Genomic DNA, 23,771 nt, shown 5'->3' with positions numbered 1-23,771 from the left:
CGTTTGGGCCTTTGATCAACAGCCACTTTTTAATTTACTAGTGTGCGAGTGTATGGGGTGTGTGTGTGTGAAGCTCGGACAACTGTCAGGAAGGAACTGGGTCTCTCCTGTGGGTTCAGGGACTCAAACTCAGATCAACAAGCTTGCTTTCAGCCCCATCCGAGCCATTCTAAAGTTCCTTTTACCAGAGGCTAAAACCTCAGCATGATATTCGCTTACTTCAGCGACATTTTCTCAAGTTTCCCCAAAGTCAGTCAGACTGAAGGTCTACGGCGGTGTGTCTATAGCATTTACTACAGCCTTTAATGGTACACAATGGTGACCGTCTACTTTAAACTGTAGACTACATTTACCAGGTACGGTTCTAACTACCAAAGCTTCATTCATGCTTTTAATCCTTACAAATCCAAAGGGATAAATTCTATTACTCCCATTTTGTGGATTAGAAAAGTAGAGCACGCACGGACAAAATTTACAACTTGCCCGCGTGTTGCTGGGCTAGTCCACTGCAGAAGCTCGATTAGAGCCTGATCAGCGACGCGTTGCATTGAAAGTGTAGCTGCAAACCCAAGTAATTAACCACAAGGGATGCATGCACTTCACAAACAAAATTCTTAACCTCTCTAGCTCTGAAACGAGTCCTAAAACGCTCCGCTCTTGGGCGCCTGGGGCCGGAAAGATGAAAGCTTAAGGAGAACCCTGTTTCATCAGTAACCTGCCCAGCCCTTTCCCAAAGTTAGGTGGCTAACGGGGGGTCCAAGTCGCCCCGGGAGCCCAGGGGTCCTCTAACGTGCTGGCCCAGCGCGCTGAGTGGAGAAGGCAGGTACGGAATTCACGCTAGGGAGCGGAGGAGGAGCTGGGAAACCGGAGACAGCCCGCCTCCGCCCGGCCCCAGCGCGTAACAGAGCTGCGAGCCCGACTGCCCAGGGCGTGTCACCGCTGGGAAGCGGGAAGCGCTGCGGCGTGGCAGGGCGAGAATCAACGGAGGACGCCCCTCAAAGAGCAAGAGCACGTGGGCCTGCGAGGATGGCGCGGACAGCAGCCCCGCCAGGCGGCGCCCCGCAGCCGGGCCAGACGACGTTACCTCCGCCCCAGTGGCCACCGCCAAAACCGCCATGGCGCCTCGGCCGGTCAAGAAGCGGTCAATGCGCAGGCGCACCCGCGGACCAGCAGGTGGGCGGGGTCACGAGCCGGAAGTGGCCTTTACTACGGGTCCCTCCGGAAACCCGGCCGGCCGGAACTGCCTGGAGTTTCTGCCTCCAGGCGGAACCTCGCGTTGCTCGGCAACCGGTGCGGGTGCCGCAGACTCGCTCCACGCTACCCGGAGCAAGCATAGAGTAGCGGCTCCCTGTTGCGCGGGCCCGCCTGCGTGGCGCCCGCTTCCTCGAGAGCCGCGTCCCCTCGCGTCGCGGCATCCCTGCCCTTGGCACTATTTACACGTCTCCGGCTCCCACGACTCCTTAACCCCCACCTGCCACAGAGCCCACCTCCACCGAAGGGGAGGTGGTTCGACCCCCGACATGGCGTCGGCGATGACAGACCGCAATCCTCGGGCGGCCGAGGCCTCCGGCACCTACACCTACACCAGCAGGCCCCGGGCCGTGCCTTGCCAGCGCCGCCGCTACCGGGACAGCCTGTTGCAGCCGTGAGTGACCAAAGTAGCTCCTGTCTGGTCTCCGCTTTGCATCCCATCTGTTTTCCCTTGACTACACGCAGTCAAAACCCCCTGCCCTAAAATAACACAACTATTTGGTTAAACTGAAGCACAGCTGGCCAGAGTCATGACGTGAACACGAATGGTTATAGACAGCCACCACCAAACACCACACGGGGTGTATTAATCCACAGTTCTGCCAAGTTGGTTTCATCACTCCATCATGCAGACTGGGAAAGTGAAGCACATAGAAGTACATGGATAGCATGTACCAAATGAAAGAGCCAACCACATACAGCTCTTTCCACCCCAGTCTGGGTGGATTAGCCTTCCATGCAGGACCACAAAACATATTGCTACTCTAGTGAATATTTGCTGAATTCAGGCCTGTATATGTAATAAAGACCACGGAGTTTATAGTTCTCTTGGAGTTCTTTCCGTAAGCTTCAAGTTTTGGAATAGCAGGATTTAAGAGCGAGAGATTGAAGCAGGCATCTCTGTACCTTTTGTTCACCTTGGACCTTGCCTGCCACACAGGAAGTTCTCAGTCTAAGCTGAATTTTAACTCTGGGCCAGGCCTGGCACAAACCTGTTATCCTAGCTCACTCAGAAATAGATCAGTAGGATGGCTGAGTTGTTTCTTATAGTTAGTTGATTTTTATGTTGAAATAGTATATTTACTAATAGATCAGTGTATCAAAGTAATGCAGAAATGCGAAGTAAAGTGTTTCATGAAAGTAGTTAACAAACCAGAACATAAGAGACCCATACTACAGGAATGGTTACCTTCCATGATACCCTTATAAAGAATATATTGTGGTGACTGCCATTAGCTAAATTATGTAACCATGTCCAAAGAATGAATGTCTTTAGGTCAGTCTGCCTCTGTTCTACAAGGTTCTTAGTCTAGTCTTGTTCAGCAGTTTCTCTGTTGACCCTAGTAAGTAACTCCAGACAACACATGTCTAGACTGGTTAACAGTGTGTCAAATGGAGTCAAGATTACAAATTATCTTGATGGGTATATGACTGGGCTGAATCCCAGTTTTATAATTAGCTATAAGAAAATCTCATTTTACTCTCAGAGTAACTTAAAACTTTCAGATTAAGCCAACCCTGATGTGGTTCAAGGGCACCTGCCTTTTTGTAGCACAATAAATTGTAGAACTGAAAGAAACCATTAGAGTACAAGTTTTCTCATTTTCAAACCAGAAGTTTTAGTAGTTTGTGCATCCCTAATCTGGAAATGTGAAACATTTTTTATTTATGGATGAGTGCTCGAATTTCTGCATGTGTGCCTTTATGCCAGAAGAGGGCAACCACTAGAGATGGTCGTGAGCCATGATGGGAACTGAACTTAGGACCTCTGGAAGAGCAGCCAGTGTTCTTAATTGCTAAGCCATCTTTCCAAGCATGTGAAACCTTTTTAAATGTGTGTGTGCGTGCGTGAGTGTGTGTGTGCAGCACAAGTGTTAGTGGAGCCCAGAGGAAGGCATCGGATCCCCTGGAGCTGGATGCAGGGGGTTGTGAGCTGCCTCACATGAATGCTGGGAACCAAACTCTGGTCTGCTGAAGAAGCAGTAGGAGCATTTAGCCCTTGAGCCTTCGCTCTAGTCCCCACACCTTCTGAAGCTCTTTGAGTGCCATGATGCCGCACTAGAAAGTTCCACATAGGACATTGTGTGACTGGTCGTAGAATACAGATACACTAAAAATATTATATATAATTACCTCCAGGCTGTGTATGTAAGGCATATATGAAACATGTTTACATTTGAGTCATATATGAGCAAATATTCCAAACTGTGAGGAAAAAAATCTGAAATACATATAGTTCCAAATATTTCAGATAAGAGTTGCATATAATATGTATTATAATTATGTATTTGTTGGTAGTTAAGCAATTACAAATACATAAATGCAGTAACATTGACCTGTAGGCTTGTGCCCAAACCAAAATAGGACATTCTTCTCTTACAAATCTGTTAGTCAAGATTATATAAACCTTTATATAATATACTTTATATAATATATAACAAATATTATATAAAGGTATTTTTAATACAAATAAATAGAAAACTTGCTCTCTACCTTTTGTTTGACGCTGATCAAATGAAGCTTAACTTTATCCTGGTAGCCAGAACGTTGTTGGTTCCCTAGAGATGGCCTCTCCTGAATCCCCAGTACCTGTGAGCTCACAACCTTGTCTATTCAGATGTTAAGAAGGTAGGTGGTCCTGAATGTCTGGGCCGGGCCGGTGTCCTGCCAGGAGCCCTTTTCAGTCTATTCAGCTGTTAGGATGGGGAGGCTGTCCTGAAAGTCTGGGCGGGGCCAGTGTCGTCTCGGAGCCCAAACAAATGAAAGGGGAAAGGGACGCAGAGGCTGGAGGAGGACTCTTAGTCACCCCTCTCTGGTGGCTTTCATCAGAAGTACCCGACAGAAGCAATCAAACATCAGACGGAGGAAAAGTTCATTTTGACTTGTGGTTCATCGTAGCAGGGAAAGTGGCATGGTGGTGACGTTGCAGAAAGAGATGAGGGCTGGTGTTCAGCTTGCTTTCTCCTTTCTATTCATTGTGGGACCCCAGACGTGGAGCGATGCCATACACAGGACGGGTCTTCTCACCTCAGTTAACCCAGTCTAGAAACTCTCTCGTAGACATACCCTGAAGTTTGTCTCCCAGATGATTTTAGATCCTGTCACACTGACAGTATTAACCATCATAGAGGCGAACGCCTGGGGACTGGGGCGCCCTCTAGAGGCTGGAAAAGGCAGCAGAACACTCTCCCTGTTGTCTCCAGATGAGTCTTATCCTATAAGACCCGCTGTGAGCCTCTGGCCTCCAGAGTTCTCAGAGAAGAAATGTGTGTTGACTAAAACCCATAAGACATGTCTGACCTTTCTCCTTAGCCAGTGACCCAGCAAGAGAGCTTCTCTTCCCATGCCCCAAACCAAAAAAGCTGCCAAACTCAAGTCCCTCCTCATTATTGCCTGCGCATTTCTCTGTCCGTTTCCCCAGACTCCCACTTACTCTCAATGCTGCTTCCTGTCAACTAGTTGCTGGCGCTGCCTCTTGACCTAAGGTTTTATTTAATTAACACAAACTTGGGGTTCACAGTGTGATCAAATAGCCTACAACACAGACGGATTTATGTAACTTTTTAATTCAGATTTAAAGACATCCCTGCATGAGAATTGTTCCCGTTTATTAAATGCAGCGGTGGTGCCAGGTAGCCCTCGCAACAGCTCCAGGAAGTAGTGGCATTACTTTCATTTCCCAAGGGGCAAACCATATTATCAGTTTTGTATGCATTTTTCTCTACTTCTTTCCAGGCTCACATATTTATATTCAAATTCATGGCTTCTTATTTGTGGATAAACAACAATAGCGCGCTCTCTCTCTCTCTCTCTCTCTCTCTCTCTCTCTCTCTCTCTCTGTGTGTGTGTGTGTGTGTGTGTGTGCGCGCACGCACGCACGCTAGTGAACTTTCACTGACCAGGGACCAGGAACACTATCAGAGGAGGGAGAGGACTTATTTCAGCTCCCACTTGCAGAGGTTTTGGTACATGGTCATTTGGCTCCATGTTTTTGGAGGTGAGGCAGAGAATCATGGTGGGAAGGGTGTGAGGGAACAGAAATGCTCACGTCATGGCAACCAGAAAGGAGAGGAGAAAATGATAGGGAAGATCCCGAGCCAGGATTCCCTCTTCAGTGTCATACTCCTAAGTGACGTCACTTCATCCAGTTAAACCCAGCTGTCTGTAAGTCCACATCTCCATAGTCTGCAAGATGAATCCACCAATAGCCTAAATTATTGAGTCAGAGAGCTCCTGATCTAATCACCCTGGGACATCCTCACAGACACCTACAACTTTGTTTTACTGGTCTCCTAGGTATCTGTCAAGCCAGTCAATCAAGATGAATCATTACAGTTTATTTCATGGCAACAGTAACATACACAGGTCTGAGCCACCTCTGCCCTCTTAGTAATTGGAGTGCTCAGTTGTCTTCCATGGCGCTGTGATAATGCCGAGTGTGGTGTAACCGTCACTGCTAAAACTTTGCACTATTGATAGATACTTGGTTTGCTTCCAGATTTTGCTACAAAGAATGAGGTTTGACAAACAACTGTGTGTGCTAGGCCTTTTACTTCCGGGAGGTAGGTTCTTAGGAATGTGATTGTTAAGGCATACATTTACTTAATGTGAATGAATACAATGTACCTGTCCTCCAAGAATATTTAAACCTGTACATTGCATCCATATCAACCGTCGGTGTCATGGAGCTCATTGTTTCGACAGTGTCAACCCAGTATCTTCCCTTATTGTGATTGGTGGTAGGAGGCATTAGCCAGTTTGGAACCGCTGCTCTTCTAAAATGCCACTGGTCTCAGTGGACATAGAATAAATTGAGAAGAAATTTTGTTCTGTTCAGCTAAAAGAGGACTTTTGGCTGTCCAGGTAAAAGACAGGGATGTCAATTGAGCAACAGATGGTGTAAGAAAGACTGGGGCATGGAGTCAGAAATTCCTGCTAGCTGTAGGGATGGAGAAGAGAATGTGGTCATGCATGACTCCCAGCGTTCTCGAGTAAGTCACAGCTGTAGTCATTGGAACCATTTAGTCAAATAGAAAACACTTGAAGTAATAAGCTGGCAGGGGAGAAGACTAGCTCAGTGTTAGAACTGCCTTCTAGACATCTTAGTAAGGTATCTCTAGGCAGCTGGATATGCCTGGAGTTGAGAGTACTGAACTAAAAAGAAAATAAAACTGCCATGTGGGTTATGAGTGAAGCTTTGCTGGTGGACAGAAAGCTGAGCCCTTAGGAAGTCTAGCTAAGTAGCCGGGAAACAGCTCTAGAAGCAGTGCACAGGGCTAGAAGAGAGAGCCGTCCCGTGCAGGAGCTGACACAACCTGAGACCAAGTAACGCGGACAGGAAAACATGTCCCGTGTGTTCAGGAGAGGCTTCAGTCTGCAGCAGCTTAGCCCACGCGGTCAGCTCTGATAGCGTGTCGGGGTGTAGGCCGAGGGTGGGCCTCACAGCTATGGACAGCAGTCACTGACAGCCTCGGGGGCCAGCCATGGGGCTTTGCTCTTCATGCTTATTCGGCTCCTGATATTCAAATTGGCTGACATTTCAGCAGCACCTTTAGCTTGGAAGAACAGTGCGAAGTCTGACTTTCCTTCTAAACCTGGTCTGTTACTAAATGCGCATTTCAGCCCCTGAGTGGGACTTTCACGTTTGCTGAACAGTCTTCAGTGTTTACAGACTGAGCCCAGCTCTGTGTCTTACTAGGAGGGGAATGTGGGCAGGTTCTTTTCCATTTTTCTCCTGTTAATTAGGAGTATTAGTTCCCAACATGAAATTATTGTTAGCAATAAATAAAATTTGTAAGGTCCAGCCATATAGTAACTGTTATATAAATGATAGCTGTCTGTCTATGTTATGACTGTATTACAATTTCTTTTATACATCTTAAATATTTTTATTTTATATGTACACGTTTTATCTGCATGCATGTGTGTGTCAGATACTAGAGACACAGGGTCCCATGAAACTGGAACTACAGATGGTTGTCAGATGCCATGTGAGTGCTGGGAACCAAATCCAAGTCGTCTGGAAGAGCAAGTGCTCTTATCTGCCATCTCTCCAGATTCTACAAGATACGTTTAATCTTAATTCTATTGAAATAGGTTCATTTAATGGATTAAAATAATATACCATTCACTTAGAATTTTCTGTTTTACAGAGCTGACGAACCTTTGAATTATGGAAACATAATGTATGACAGAAGGGTGATCCGAGGCAACACCTATGCACTCCCCATGGGACAGGTGGTAAGCAGTCTGAGCGGTGTCCTCATCACTTCCACTGTTGTAACAAACACGGAGAGCAGACATAGTTAGAGAAGGAAAGGTTTACACTTTCTTATATGACCTACACTTTGGGTAGCAACCCAGCATTCAGGACTATCAGAACAGGAGCTCAATCTTACACAGCCTAGGGTTGGTGCCTCCCACAGTGGGATTGCCCTCCCCCCCACATCAGTCATTAGCTCATTCGTCAAAACAGCCTTGCACAGACAAGGCCCCAGGCAAATCCAATGTGGTTCTCAGTTGAGCTTCTCTCTTCCCAGCTGACTCTGGTTTGTGTCAGGCTGGCAATAAACACTAATGAGGACAGTTGTCTAACACAGCTTCCATGTTATCTGTGCTCAAGGATCAGTTGTATGTTTGTGTCAAATTTTGATCTGTTACCTGAAATATTTATAAAACGAAATTAAAAATAACTTGAAGAGTAAATTTTTTTAAAATACGCAGAAGCTGGAGGTGTGGGTCATGATAGAGTAATTGTTCATCATGTGCAAGGCCCTCAGTTCAGTCTCCAACACTACCCTGAAGTATGTATGCATGCATATGCATATAGTATGTGTGTATGTATGTATGTGCATAGATATGTGGGTCTAGTGGTACGCGCAGGAGCTAGAGGGGAAAGGAGTTACTGTTTGGGGGTCTAGAGTTGGAGTTCCAGAAGGGCAGGCAGTTCCCAGAGTGAGTAGTGGTGCTGGTCACAGCAGGGCGGCTGTGCTCAGTACCATGGAGTTGTACATCAGGACGATGGATGTGGTATGCAGCGTTGTTTCGCCCTGTCTGCTGCACTCGCGGTACTAAAGAAATCTGTTTTCTTCAGTCTTCTCTACAGGATGAACCAGCCTGTATATTCCCTACCCTAAGAAAAGAAGAAGTGGTAGCTTTTACATTTCATGTATTTTCCACAGTAAATAATTACTAAAATAAGTCCTAATATTTTACTGAACAGGATTCTAGTGAACCCTCTGAAAGCTTCTAAACTTTGACTCTGGATTTTGTACTAAGTCGCTGCAGATCAATTTAAGCAGTTATCTGTAGTAGGAGCTGCAGGCTGCTTCCTGCCACCCTTAGATGGGTGGAGTAAACAGACAGAATGCTGGGAGAAAGAAGCCGAGTCAGGCAGTCGCCATGATTCTTCCACTCCAGACAGATGCAGGTTAAGATCTTTCCTGGTAAGCCAGCTCGTAGTGCTACACAGAATATTAGAAATGGGTTAGATCAATATGTAAGAGCTAGCAAATAAGAGGCAGGAACTAATGGGCCAAGCAGTGTTTCCGTGTAATTATTTCAGGGCATAAGCTAGCCATGTGGGCGGCCAGATGCCGGGGACACAGCCCTGCCGCTCCTTTAAACAACAGTTCACAGACACCACTAGTGTGAAGCCATGCTCTGGCTGGTGTCTGACATATTCCGTTTGTTTAGATTGTCTTATCCTCTACTGCTGATATTAATCAGAAGTCTGAATTGCATGTCTTTTCTTTACCCAATCAGAAATACTTACTGAGTTTCAGGGTCTAGCTAGTCTGAATAGCTAGGATACAGAGTTGAGCGAGACATGCCGTAGTAGTAAGTGGCTATTTCTTGGCATAGATGTCACATGCAGTAACTCTGTAAGCCCTGCAATGGCCATCTGTGAATGTTACAGTCAGAGCAACAGCTCCCATGCCTGGGTCTGCATCAGCATCATCTGGAGCCTTCCCCCTTACCCCAGTCTCCTGCATCAGGACCTCTAGGGCTTGAACACCGAACTATGTTTTGCTTTCCCCAGACAGACTCACTATCAGGACTGTGTGTTTTTTAACAAGCTTCTCTAGACACTTAGGTCCAGCCAGGATGATCCACACATGGGGTCTAGACATCTTGTGTCACTTTGTTTAGCACTACAGTGACTTCTTTAGTCAAATAATCAGCACCTTACTATAAAAATCTGCCCTAAAACTTCCTGTTCCTCCTTGTTAGGAATAAACCCCCTAAGACACACTCCAGAAACCCTAAAAGACTTGAGGAGGGATGGCTGCAGCCTGGCCAGGGGCTTTGAGACTCAGCTGAAAAGCAGCACAGCCTGTGTTCCCAGATTTCCTCTCTACCTCTCCGTAACATGCTCACAATGCTGGAGAAGCGTACCACCAGCCCGCAGGCACAACACCAGGGGGATCCATACCTCAGCCAGACACTCTCACAGTACCAGTGAGTCTGGGCAGAGTAGGGAGCACTCTCATTCCACATACAGAGCAAGACAACCCACTTCCCACATACCCAGCAAGAGTACAAAGCCATACCCTACTCCACATTTTGAAACACTGTCCACAAAAGTAGAGCAGAAAGCTGAATTTCCACCCTCATACAGCCACAGTGAGGTATGAGGTAGGTAGTAGAAGACAACACAGGTTGGTGCCCTGCTTTTTCTGAGTGCTGGTAACAAAACCAGTGTGGAGCTAAATGTATTATCTAGTAGTAATAAGGAGAAACAATATGGTAACAGTAGGTGCTGTGGCCCTTCCTGCCCCGCCACATCCAAACACCTGCATCAACAGAGCTATGCCCCACCCAGTACCTTTAAGTAGAGCCTAGCAGGGAGTTAGACTCCCTTCCCTCCAAACATGTACCTACTGCAAAATGAATGGCCTCCTACTGAAAAGATTAAGTAGTACCTGAAGTCCCACAACATAGAGTTCCAAGTCTCCAACAAAAAAAATTACTCATCGCCAGGCAGGGGCAGTGCACACCTTTAATTCCAGCACTCAGGAGGCAGAGACAGGCAGATCTCTGAGTCGAGGCCAGCCTGGTCTACAGAGTGAGTTCTAGGACAGGCTCCAATGCTACACAGACAAACCCTGTCTAGAAAAAAAAGTTACTCATTATAAAAACCAGGATAGTCTCTTATGAGATAAAGCGATCAAGATGACAATACATGAGACTCAGATATAGAAATTATAAAATGTAGGAAATGTAAAGCAGTCAAAATTATCTTGACCAGAAGTGAAAAATTATGAATATTTTATACAAACAAATAAGCAACTTGCAGAGAAATAGAGAATATAAAAATGGACCAAATGGGAACTGTAGAACTGAAAACTAAAGCAGAGTAAAACACTCACTGGACTGTCAGTAGTACATCGGAGACGACATGGGAAGAAATTAGTGACTCAGAAGAAAGTAAATCACATGGGGGAAAGCTATTTGAATAAATAGTGCGTGAAAAGTCTACAAACTTAATGACAGACTTAAGAGTCAAGAGATCCAGGGCACGGTAAACCCCAAGGAGAAGTCAAGTCCATGCCAAGCCTCATCAAAATCTAACTTAGGAAAACTGAGTTGGAAGGAGAGAAATGATGGGGACAACATCACTGCTGTTCTGCTAGCAGGTTCCCACCGGGAGCTTTCATTGGCCCATGTCAAGCCATTCGTTCAAGCTCAAGACATTCGTTCCAGGAGGTGGTGCTATGGTCAGAGGTGATCACTCTGCATTCAAAGTGAACATTTGAATCTCCCTTATAAAGGCAGCAGGAAGGCAGATGCTTGGCTGACTAGGAGGAGCTATGTCTTAGTTGATCAGTGGTCACTGGAAGGAGCAATTTTAGATGGGATATATTATTGAAAACATGTAAGAGTAACTGAGCCCCGAACGTTAGACATTTTAAAACTAGATGCCAGGGGGGATGCACCTCAGCAATAGAGTATTTGACTAATATGCATGGGGCTGTGGATTTGATTCCTAGGTCTGAAAAACAAAAATAGATGCAAAGTCAACATTGTAAGTTGCTATGTTGTAACTTATTATGTAAGTATTATGCCCATAGAAGTTCAAGAAAAAGAATGCAGAGAATTTCAAAACAATAAACAAATAGAAAACAAAAATGACAGCCTACACCCTATCATGTGATATGTTCTTATCAATGATTTTGTTAAACATAAATGGTCTGAATGAAGTAGTTAGAAGTTAGCAGAGATTATAAACATAATCCAACTACATTCTATGTGTAAGGAAAATCCCTTTAATTGCAATTAGGTCCAAAGTAAAATTATGGAAGAAGATACAGTATGCAAACATTAATTCTATATAAAGACTTCTATTTTTAGTTATGTGTATGTGTGCGAGTGTGTACATGGGTGCAGGTGCCCTAGAAGGTCAGAGGCATCAGGTGCTAGGGTAAAGGTGCTTGTGAGCCACCTGAGAGAGATGCACAGATACACCATTTGATTGGACAGTTTTACTCAAGGTATCAAAAATACAAAACAGAAAAATAGTATTAAAAACTATGAAAGGGAAACAACTCACCTACAAAAGCAGACATATCAGAAAAACATCACAGCCCTAACGGCCAGGAAGCATGGAGGGTAGAGTTTAAACCCTGAAAGAAAATAACTACAGCCAAGGCCACTGTCCCCAGGAAACCCATCACTAGAGTGATGAGGAAATGAGCCATGTGAGGACACTCCAGCACGTCAGAAAATACCTAGAGCACTGTCCTCAGTGGAGGAAGAATGTCTCAGTTCCCAGAGTACATTGTGACTCTCATGTCAGATAGACTGACGACAGAGAGCTAGGAAGGAGTCCATCAAGTCCAGCACAGTAAACAAGAAAACCTATAGTAATTTATAAAAACCTAAAACCAACACAGCAGCCAATAAAGTCACAAATACTAGCAAACATCCCTCAATAACCTCATATGTAAATAGACTCAACTCACCAGTAAAGAGTACTGGCTGATTGGATTGAAAAAAAACAAAAAACAAAACAAGTTCCAGCTATCTGTTACTTCCAAGAGACAGCTCACGGGTCATAGACCACGAACCAAAGGATGGAAGTCAATTTAGATAGAAGCCAAAAATCAGTTGGCATAGGTAGTTTTTCTGGCAGGTGATAAAGTAGACTTCAGAATGAGCTAGAAGAGATGAAGACCACTGTGCATTAGTAAAGGGGACAGTTCACCAAGACATAACAGTCGTAAATGCAAATGTGTGTGCTCCAAACAAAAGCAACACTAACACGGAGAAGACCTGCTGCAGTAATAGAAGGGGGCCTCGGTGCCCACTCTCTCCAAACTAGAAGTCAACAGACTTCAGGGTTAACTGTGCCATGGATCAAATGGGCCTAATGTTGACAGAATATTCCATCTAACAAAGGAGCACACACCCCCTCAGCAGCTCCTAGAACCGTCTCTAAAAGAGACCACTTTCTAGGTTGCAATGAAAGGACTAAGCCAGGCAGTAGTGGCACACACCTTTAATCCCATCATTCAGTAGGCAGAGGCAGGGAGATCTCTGTGAGATTTGAGACTAGCCTGAGCTATAGAGCAAGTTCCAAGACAGGACAGGCTCCAAAGCTACACAGAAAAACCAAAAAAAAAAAAAAAAAAAAAAAGTAAGGACTAAATGGAGTCACTGCCAAATTGTATCAAACCTTGAAGAAGAAAGAGCTAACCAATTACATTCTTAACAGTTCTGAAATTTCTGTGGAATCACCATAGACCCTAAAATACCAAAGCAATTATATACACAAAGGGCAGAGCACTTGGGGAGGCTGAGGCTAACCTGAGCTACATAGGGAGATCTTGTCTCAAAGAAACTGAGGGGAAGAAATAAAATGGATCATGGATTTAAATGTGAAATATAAAACTTGTAGGAGAAAACCTCAATAACCTTGGGAAGAGTGCAGGGATTGCATGACGTGAGAGGGTAGCACACACAGAAACGAAGCTGGACTGATGAAAAGCCTCATACGGATGTATAAGGGCAAGCTACAAAACAGACAACATCATATTTCAACAGACAAGCTGCACATCTGACCAGTGTCTTATACTGAAAATATGTAATTCTCAGAGCTTGAAAGCTAAAAGCTATGCAAACCAAATAGAACCTGTCAAAAGTTGAGAGCAGAGGAAGATACTGATGACAAGCCTATCAAAAGATGTTCAGCATTAGTCATGGGGAAATGAAATTTTAAGCTATTGTGATATACTTAATATACACTTATTCCAACACTAACATTTAGAAATTGGCAATAAGGGCTTCAAGGATACATAGCAAATGGAAAGAAATATTCAAACCTACAGTTGCGTCTGTGTGTATGAAATAGACATGGAAACTTACTTACCTTTGCACATAAGCCTGTGTAGGAATATTCAGAGCTACTTCATGTGTAGTGTAAAGAAACCGAAAGTGTTTTCTAAATGGTTTTCTTTCCCATTAGGTAAATGTTTAAAATCAAACTGGTGTGTTCATTCAGCCAACTTGTACTACTCACTGAAGGCAGAGTTGAGGGTGGGATACTGGAGATGCCCAGGAGTTAAGGGGACCTGACTTTGGTTCCTAGTGCCGATGTTGGGTGACTCATAACTACTTGTAACTCCAGCTCCAGGGGATCCAGGACCCTCTTATAAACTCCTAGTCTATGGACCCACATATGCGCATAATTAAAAATAAAAATATCTTTAAACAAAAAGGGGTAAGTAGTTAGGTTATTGGGACATGGTACAGCCCAGATGACTCTCGGGGAAGTGCTTAGTAAAAGCAAGTCACGCTCAAGAAGTTATCTGCTGTAGAATTCCTTATGTATAACATTTAAAAACATTTTTATATAACTAATAGGATTTTCTGTATTCCCAACTCAAAAAAATGACACACATGCTTGTTGTGATAATCTGATCACTGCACATTGTATATGTATGTTGAAATGTCACACTGTGACCTGTAAATAAATACAATTGCTTTATGTTGACTAAAAATAAAAACATGGGGGTCAGGAGATGTTCAGTCAGGTTTTCTTTTCATAATTGTCTTGACTTAAAAAGGACAGTATTTTCAGCCTCTAGTCAGCTTTTTTGTTGACTTGAAGAACAAGTCAACAAAAAAGACTTTCTTTGGACCCAGGATGTTTTCTTTTTGAACTGATAAAAATTTTAAGGGAAATCTATTCAATTGAATTCAGATTTTAAAAAGTCCTACTAGTTTTTCATTTCTTAACTATCTACCAAAGTTTACTGTAACAGAATAAATGCATCCGTTTTACTAGGCACCAGAGGTTGCTTGAGGAAAACCAGGTGATTAGCTAGAACTCTACACCTATGTGTCCCAGTGTGGATTTGCTGTTAGCTTGGCATCACCTGACCACACCCCCAGTCACCAGGAGGCATCAGCTGGCACATGCTTTGGTGCTAGCCGGGGAGTGCTTTGTCAATGGCAGCGGCTGCCTGCTCTGAGAACTGATGTCTGGTGTTTCTAAGCCTTATCTGTCCCTCTCAGCCTGGACAGCCTGATCCTCTAGAGCTTCAGCGACAACAGCAGGCCAGGAGGAGGGCTCTTGCCAGAAAGCGAGCCCAAGAGCAGCTCAGACCGCGAACACCTGAGCCCGTGGAGGGCAGAAAGCACGTGGATGTGCAGACAGGTACCTGACCATGCCGCTGGCATCATGGCTCACGAGCGGTTCCTGTCAGTCCACTGGAACTTACCTTTTCTTTCCTTTCTATTATTTATGGATCTCCGGTGTGTATCTATCTCTCCCCAGAAATATGGTAGGGAAGTCTGTTCAGGAAGCAGCTACATAGAACATATGTTATAATGTTGAGAGAGCTAGAAGTAGGGATTTGGACTTGATAAGAGTTTCCTAACTACTAATTCTCTCAGCCCTTCCCTCATATTATATGACTGTCTTAGTTAAGGTTACCTCTGTTGTGATAAAACAACGTGACAAAAGCAAGTTGGGAGAAAAGGGTTTATTTGATTTATACTTCCACGTGTCAGTTCACCACTGAAAGAAGTCAGGACAGGAACTCAAACAGGGTTGGAACCTGTAGACAGGAGCTGATGCAGAGGCCACGGAGGGGTGCTGCCTACTGGCTTGCTCCCAGTGGCTTGTTCAACCTGCTTTCCACCAGCCCACAATGGGTTGGGCCCTCCCCTATCAATCACTAATTAAGAAAATGCCCTACAGGCTCGCCTACAGCGGATCTTATGGAGGCATTTTGTTAATCGAGGTCCCTTCCTCTCAGGTGACTGTGTCAAGTTGACAAAATTAGCCAGCACAATTTCAGAGTAGCATTATTACTCACAACCCAACTTAAGTCACTTTTCATCAAGACTGATGAGAGCTTCGCAGCTCTGTGTGGACATTTGACTTGTCTGTCCGAAAGGTGACCCCACTCGTATGTAGTCATCTTCCTGTCACACCGCCTCTCTCTCCCTTGTTCTCCATGGCTTTGCACATTAGGTGCCCTAAAGCAGGCTCCAGGGTTTACTGCTTTGTGCACTCTGCTGGACAAAGCATTTCCTGTTGACAGACCTTGGTAAGCTGACAGTACTTGGTGTTTTCCATAGACTAATGTGTCTTGAGATTCTTCTACCAGTGAAGACCATGAGCAGATTCACCAAGGTTCTTTCTGAGTCAAAGCAAAAAGAATAAACTTCCCCTGCCCTTGAGCCAAGCCTAGAATGAGTGAGTGCCAATGATGAGCCATCTTTGTGATTCTAACAACTAAGGCTTAGTCTTGGTCCTTGATGTGTCAAAAGCTATAAATGTGACCAACACAAAACTGTAAACTCAAAACATGAAAGGTTTTACTAATTTTTTTTTTGTACCTTGATTGTGCTGTCTCAAGCATTCACTTTGTAGACGACACAGAAGACTGGACAAATAATATTCATGTGATCTGAATATAAGTGATCCAGCTCCTACTTCTTATTTACTGTTGCCTCTGGCACTTTCCCTATGATTTTCTTATGTTAAAAAAGAGTCTATGTGGCAAGTAACTTTGACCTTTTTACACATGAGACACTTAGGACAGAGAGCTCTATCTTGGTTGGATCCTGTGTTCAGTGTTCAAGTCTTCCTGTGGTACCACATTGCCCTGCCTCATCAAGTTATAAACGTGGCATTTATTTATTAAAGTGTCTATTTCTAAACTGTGCATAGAGAGAATACCAAAGAGCAGTTTGATTTGATGCATGATTCTTCAAACCCCAAGCACGTGACACACGATTATAGCAAATCTTGTATTTACTAGAGATGCGGTCTCTTACTGTGGATCCTGGGTTGGCCTAAAATGTAGCTCCTCCTGCTTCAGCCTCCTAAGTGCTGGGGTAGCAGTTATGTGCCCCCGTGCCTGATAACTTCTATTTGTTGACATTTCACAAACATGGGAATGGCTTAAATAAACCATAGTTAATTGTGAACCCACAGTACATAATGTTCTTCCTAGAATTATACCTTGAAGAGATTGCTGACCGCATAGTTGAAGTCGACATGGAATGCCAGACGGATGCGTTTCTGGACAGACCACCAACACCGCTCTTCATTCCTGCCAAAACTGGCAAAGATGTGGCCACCCAGATACTAGAAGGAGAGGTACAGTACATCCTTCTGGCTTCCCTCTTTCTTCAAAGAGGACATACAGTTAGGACATAAGTCACTTGTGGAGGGAATAACTTTTATGAAGGGATTACATGTTTAAAAATTCTGAATGGCATTTTCATCTCCATGTAGAATGCCTGAATAGGTCAGTTAATGGAATAAAAAGTAATGACTACATGAATAATGGAGTAGAGAAGTGCAAGGAGTTTGTTTGTCATTAAAATTAGAAGACAAAGTTAGCTTTCAGTCACTGCATAGAAAGCTCTGATGTTCGACATGAATCACTTCTGATGTGTGCTATTCTTGGTCCTGAGTCAGTAAATGTTTAGCAGAAAAAAAAACAGACCATGAAAGACGGGGACGTTTCCCTTTAGTTTCAGAGTTCTGTCTTAAAATCATTGAGAGTTGGAGTTCATATTGATAAATGTAGATTTTTTTTATTATTTTAACTTAGTAGATTTTTGCCTATAATCAGAAGACGCTGCTGTGTGCCTTGTAGGGCTGCTTTGAGAGTGCAGACACAGAGGCTGTGCAGAGCCGACACACAGATAGCACAGCCATCTCCTGCTGGCATTCTCTTTGCATTCTCTTACACATTTGCTTCAGGATTCAAATTGTGTTTGATTTCTTCTGTGTTTAAGCTCTTTGACTTTGACCTTGAAGTCAAACCAATGTTACAAGTTCTGGTGGGGAAGACGATTGAACAGGCCCTCCTGGAAGTCATGGAAGAGGAGGAGCTGGCCAATCTGCGAGCCAATCAGTATGCATACGAAGAAATACGCAACGTGGAGCTGGCTGAAGTTCAGCGATTGGAAGAGCAAGAGAGACGGCACCGAGAAGAGAAGGTAGAGCTGCCTGCCTGCCTGCCTGCCTGTCTGCCTGTCTGCCTGTCTGTCTGTCTGGCTCTCTTACTTCCTCTCTCATTTCTTTGGGAATGGACCCAAGGCCTTCCATCTTTTATGTATGGTACCCAAAGCTGATTGTTAGTCTTTTGGCTACTTAATACATTACATTCAAGCTTACATAAAGCTGGTGGTCTTTTTAAATACATGTGAAGAAGATCTACAATATTTGTTACTCAGATCTCTCTTGTAGATCATAAATCTCTCATTGTTGACTTACGTTGTAAATTCCACCTTCTATGGATCTCTGTGAGTTCGAGACCAGCCTGGTCTACAGAGCTAATTCCAGGACAGGCTCCAAAGCCACAGAGAAACCCTGTCTCGAAAAACCAAAAAAAAAAAAAAAATTCCACCTTCTATTAATCTACCTTAGTCAGCTTCCAAAAGCTTCCAATCAAGTGCAGGTCCTATATTACATGTGTCCAAGCTGGATGGCCCTCTTAAATATCAAGAGCTTCAGAGGATCGTTAGAAAGGAATACCTTGATTTGCCATCATCCAGCAGCAGAGAGACGAAAGGAAGGAAAGAGGTTTGTGGGGGTAATCAGCAGAGATCTGCAGAGAGCGCTAAGTCTGTCTCCCGGTGGTCAGGCTCTGGTTTCCAAAGTATCTTTTATGAATCTTCAGTAAGAAAAGTTGTATAACTCATTTTAATATTTAACAGTAAAATCTATATTTAATCATATTTAAAGGTCTTTCTGGTATTAACAGTGGCTGTTACCCTTTCTTATGCACTGAAACAAGGCATAGTGCCAGAGTACTTAAACCAATGAGAATGATTTCCCAAAAAGCCCAAATTACTGTCAAGAAAAGTACGTTTGCTGGGAAATTATACTCAATACTTAATCAACTGGATTTTGTATCTTCTTCCAAAATTACTAATTATTTATATTAAGAACATAGGACTCATAGTAAGGCATGTTCCTGTGCAAATCTTTGCTTGCATATATAAAATAGACACTTTCTGCAGAAACTACATTGAAATAACAAAATTATCAATATATATATGTATGTGTGTGTATATATATATATGAAAACTCTAGAACATAAGTCATCTAGATTTGTATATGTTTTTAAACCTTGAAAATAGAGTATTTAAAAATATGTTAATGCTCCCACTTTTATATAGGCACATTGAAAAGCATTCTTTAGCTTTGTAGATGTGATATGACCTAAAGGAGACAGCCACACACAGCACAGCAAGCTTCATGACCTTCCAAGTCATTTCAGCTTTATTAATTCAAAGAGGTACTAGGCATTTACTGGGTAAAAGGCGATTATCTCACCTGAAGAAGACATAGCCTCACTCCTGGTACTAAACACAAGTCAAACAATTGGCTGGTGTTCTTTGATGGAAGACTCATAAGGATAAAATTTCTTATTTGTACTACTTGATGATGTTACTAATAAAAGCGCATGTCATTTATCTATCATAGTTGTTTTAGACAAGGTCTTCCTGTATAACCCAGGAGAGCATTTAACTCGCCATTCTGTCCTGCCTCAGTCTCCCAAGTACAGGGATTAAAGGCATGTACCACTACGTCCAGCTGCCGTTATCTTTTTAATAGAATGCGTACAGTTAAGTGTAGAAGTTAATTTACTTGAACATGGGTCAGGAGATGCGTTTTTCCTTAGGTTCCTTTATGTCTCCATAAGCTCAATGCCCACCGGATGCTCAAACATTCTGCAGCACAGTGAGTCCTTGCAGACATCTTGCTGAGCACTTTTGACAGCTGTAGATTCTTCCACATACCTGGCCACACTGGTTCCAGCACTTGGGAGGATGAAATAGTCAGATAGCCACATACAATGACATCTTTCTCTTCACAGGAACACCGTAAGAGACAGCAGTGGGAAATCATAAATAAGCACAACGAGACGTCACAGAAGATCTCAGCTCGTGCGTTTGCACAGCGGTACCTGGCTGACCTCCTCCCATCTGTCTTTGACAGCCTCAGGAACAGTGGCTACTTTTATGATCCAATTGAAAGAGGTCTGTGGAGATTTTTGTTATATTGACTGTTACACCAGGAATATTCTTATTGCTTCAAATTTATTTTATATGTATGATCACTGCCCTAACAGGCCAGCCTCAAACTCATGATCCTCCTTTTCCTCCTGAGTGCTGGAAGCACAGGTGTGTGCCACTATGCACAGCCTCAGGAATTTCAGTACAGTACAGATCCACACAGAGTTGTTTGACTCCATTGTTTCTGGGCCTCTGTGGGAAATCAAAGCTGTTCCAGCAAACAAAACTGGCCTGGTGGTGGTGGCGCACGCCTTTAATCCTAGCACCTGGGAGGCATAGGCAGGTAGATCTCTGTGAGTTCGAGGCCAGCCTGGTCTACAAGATCTAGTTCCAGGACAGACTCCAAAGCAACACAGAGAAACCCTGTCTCAAAAAAACAAACAAAAAAAACCAAACAAACAACAAATAACAACCAAAAAACAACAACAACAATAAAAACAGTAAACAAAAGGGATGTGGTCCCAGCATGCCCTTCAAGAGCACACACTTCCTCAGGTAGACCCCACCTCCCAGCACACCATCAGTGAGAACTGTGAGCTTTGGGGAAATAGTTAAGATCCAAGCTGTAGAGCAAACTTCTTCCTATTGGTCACAGAGAACAGTAGTGCTTGATTTTGTTTTGTTTTGTTTTTGTCTGTTACATTGTTTAAAGCTTGAAAATAAAAATCTTGCCTGAGATATGTCATATATAATAACAAATACTGTATTCTATCATCTTTATTATCATCCTATTAAATAGATACCTAAAAACCAACTTGAAACTTTGAGTGTAGATTTAATGGGCAGTCTTGTTAAAAAGCTTAACACAGTGAACTTCCCACTGAAGCTGGAGCAAAGTTCCTACAAATAGAAGTGCTTAGTCTCCACCGCAGCAGCAGTGTTTCCTAGACGACCCCTTCCCATATCCCCTTTCAGCTGGTCAGGCTTCATTGGCTCCCACCTCAAGGGACGAAGTCTCTTTCCCAGCAATGCTCGTGCTCAGGCTTTGTCCCACTTCAGCAAAGGTTTCCCAGATCAGCATCTTCTCTCTGCCCTCCCTCCTTCACCTGTCTCAGATTGTGCTTGTGGGCCCAACTGTATTTTGACTCTGGAAAACCTCATGATTTGTAAAATACCATTTCTACTGCAGTAGAAGGGAAGTTGAGCAGAGCATATGTAGAGAATACGGCAAACGTGATGCTGTGTGAGTCAATTTAATGTTTTATGTTGAGAAGGTGGTGCTGCTGATCATTACATTGGGGAAGACGTACTAATGATTTGCAGAAATGCTTAATGAAATTCTTTATTGCAGACATTGAAATAGGATTCCTTCCATGGCTAATGAATCAAGTTGAAAAAAACATGGAGCACAGCATGGTGGGAAGAACTGTGCTTGACAGTAAGTTATTTTATATAAGAGTTGTTCCTAAACTTCTCAGTGGGGAAGAATAAGTGAGGAAGGAACATTAGTGTTGGTGGTGCTTCTTAAACTTGGTTAATCAGTTGTACTGAAACAAGGGTGCAGTTTCCACCCTCTGTAATTTCATCATGGAATATTTTGTTGTTGCTTTGTACTTGGTATTTAAAGACGAAAGGACATAACTTGTTCAATGCATTAATTGATAGTTGTTGTATATGCTAAATTTATAAAGGCTAATGGGAAGGGGGAAAGGCCTAAGTGGTACTTTCTACTCATTTATGGGCGGTGGTAGCACACACATTTAATGCCATAGTCAGGAGGCAGAGGCAGGTGGATCTCTGTGAGTTCAAGGCCAGCCTGATCTACAAAGTGAGTTCCAGGACAACCAAGACTACACAGAGAAATCCTGTCTTGAAAAAAAATAAAAACAAAACAACAAACAAAAATAAAACAAAAAAACATAGCTTCTACTTATCTAAAAGGAAAGTATGGAAACTCATAATGACCTCTGAACCTTTCAGTGTTGATCCGTGAAGTGGTTGAAAGAAGGCTAAATAATTACGAGAAAAAGGAAGACACACAGCCCTCTATGAGGTCGGATGTTGTGTATAGTGGTCCTGACACAATGACAGATCCCTCGGTGAGTTTAGAATTACAGGAGTCAACCTTATCCCCCACCCGGAAGCCACCTTTAGAAAGAGACTCCTTACAGAAAATACCATCCCAAGAAAGGAAGCCTGTGGAAGAAGGGGCGCTCTTTTGGCAGAATGACCAAACAGAAGTAAAAGAGTCTTTAGGGGAGGATCTGTCACAACCAGAAGAATCATGGGAGTCAGGAAGCCAGTCAGCGGCTGGTCAGTAGTGATATGGTCAGGTACAGGTGCGTGTGATCCCAGACTTTAGAGACTATGTGACATGTGTCCACCACGTCATCTTGTCTAACTGGCTGAACAAATCAATTACGATAAAAATAAAACTAATAAAAGAGACCCTTTTTCATTTATTTAACAGAATATCCAAAGACCATACTGTCTACTCATAAGACTCTTCTAATCACTAGTTTCCATTACTGTCCTGTGTAACTAGTAAGTGTATCTTTTCTTAATCCTCCTCATTTTGTGAATCAATTCCTTCTTGGTAAGTCTAATATCTCATGTTAGTTAATGCTGCTGTCAGTCATTAAGCTTGTCTTCTCTGCAGGAAACTACCCCACACACTTTGTGAAGAATCCCTGTGTGTTCCTCAAGGCTGAGGTGCATCCTCCCTGTGAGGAGCAAAAATCCAATCCTTGTTTATGTAAAATTAACCACCACCCCCTCCACCTTCAGTATTTAACCAAGGCTTACTGACTGCTCTCGAATGAATTCTTGCTTTCCCCTCGCATTTCGTCTGTAGAAAATGTCCAGGCAGCACCAATAAAATCAAAGCCCATCTCTCCCTCCACACACAGTCTCTGCTGTCGGCTGGCTGGAAGTGCCCAGGCCTTTATTGTGTGGATTGTTTAGGTCTCTTCATGTTTCAACATTAGAGAGTCCAGGCTTTTGCTCTGCAACTAATAAATGTGTTGTTTGCATTTTAGTCTTTGCTAACTACTATGTCTTCTTTTCATACTAGTTTACATAAATTGCCTGTCTCTTTAAAATGTGACAAGGTATTGGAGACTGTAGATTGCTGTAGTGCACATAGGGAAGTCACACTTAGCTCTGAGCTCATGAGCACCACTCCCTGCAGTAGTGAAAAGCACAATTACTTCATCATGGTCTTAACTACTACTGGCAATGGCTGAAGCCTTGTGAGTCATCAGGCTGTCAGGCATTGGTCAAACCTGAAAATGCTGGAGTAGATAGAATCTGCAGTCCTTTGAAATGGTGTGACTTATTTACATTTGCACTGTAATTTCTGTAGACCAGTGCAAGGAAGTGTATGTGATTACAAATATGAAATGAGTGTCCCCAGTTGCCTGTGTATTATCACAATACCGTCTAAGCCTCATGGAAACTTCCAGAATCGTGTGATCATGTTTATATTTCCATCTTCCTTTAGTTTAGTCAGCCGCGGACATGATCGAGCGTCTGCTGTGTGTTAGGCCCCAAGCAGGAGATACAGACCATAGAGGTGACAGTCTAACACGTGATAAAAGTGAGGACCCAGAGCTAGGACTGTGGAGTGATTCGCCATTGCCACAGGCGACAAGTGTAGGGAGCTACAGGGCTGCCTGCCACCAGAGCCCGACTGTTGACAGGGCTAGTGTGCAGCTGTAAATTCAGGATTACAGTAGCTGTGCTGTAGTCAGAAGATGCTTTTCATAGCCCCTGTCTGTCTTCTGGCTCTCACAGTCTTTCTGCCCTCTCTTCTATAGTGGCTCTTCAGGGGAGGCATAAAATACCTGTGTAGGGCTGACCTCCGGACCATCAGCTATTCTCAGCAGCTTGAGTAACCATTGAAGCATGGTTAATAAAAACTCAGAGACAGAAATTGGGGTTCAACCTGAAGATCAGAGAGGCAAAACAGCCAGCCACTGGCTCTTACCTCGACCTCGGGTAAGGTCAAGGTCAATGGAGATCCTCTC

General features: G+C 43.6%; 1 protein-coding gene across 4 annotated transcripts in view; it reads left to right on the top strand.

The window, feature by feature from the left end:
* The first annotated feature begins 833 nt into the window (after positions 1 to 833).
* Positions 834 to 23,771, top strand: part of Rsph3 (radial spoke head 3) — a 46,128-nt gene continuing 23,190 nt past the window's right edge. Inside the window, exons 1-9 of one of the 4 annotated variants that reach the window (XM_041680130.1) lie at positions 839 to 1,645; positions 7,404 to 7,491; positions 14,770 to 14,911; positions 16,722 to 16,867; positions 17,515 to 17,718; positions 19,605 to 19,767; positions 21,095 to 21,181; positions 21,724 to 21,842; positions 22,403 to 22,706. In XM_041680130.1, coding sequence (XP_041536064.1) covers positions 1,116 to 1,645; positions 7,404 to 7,491; positions 14,770 to 14,911; positions 16,722 to 16,867; positions 17,515 to 17,718; positions 19,605 to 19,767; positions 21,095 to 21,181; positions 21,724 to 21,842; positions 22,403 to 22,426 — 1,503 coding nt within the window. In that variant the 5' untranslated portion in view covers positions 839 to 1,115 and the 3' untranslated portion in view covers positions 22,427 to 22,706. Of the gene's footprint in view, positions 1,646 to 7,403; positions 7,492 to 14,769; positions 14,912 to 16,721; positions 16,868 to 17,514; positions 17,719 to 19,604; positions 19,768 to 21,094; positions 21,182 to 21,723; positions 22,366 to 22,402; positions 22,707 to 23,771 lie in introns of those variants that run through there. The other 3 variants (XM_041680129.1, XM_041680131.1, XM_041680128.1) reach the window with 3 other exon arrangements.

Source organism: Microtus oregoni, unplaced genomic scaffold, assembly GCF_018167655.1.
Source record: "Microtus oregoni isolate MIOR12 unplaced genomic scaffold, Mior012 000033F_ref0000390, whole genome shotgun sequence".
Lineage (NCBI taxonomy): Eukaryota > Metazoa > Chordata > Mammalia > Rodentia > Cricetidae > Microtus > Microtus oregoni.
Note: the sequence above shows the minus strand (reverse complement) of the source record. Positions and strands in the feature narration are given on the sequence as shown.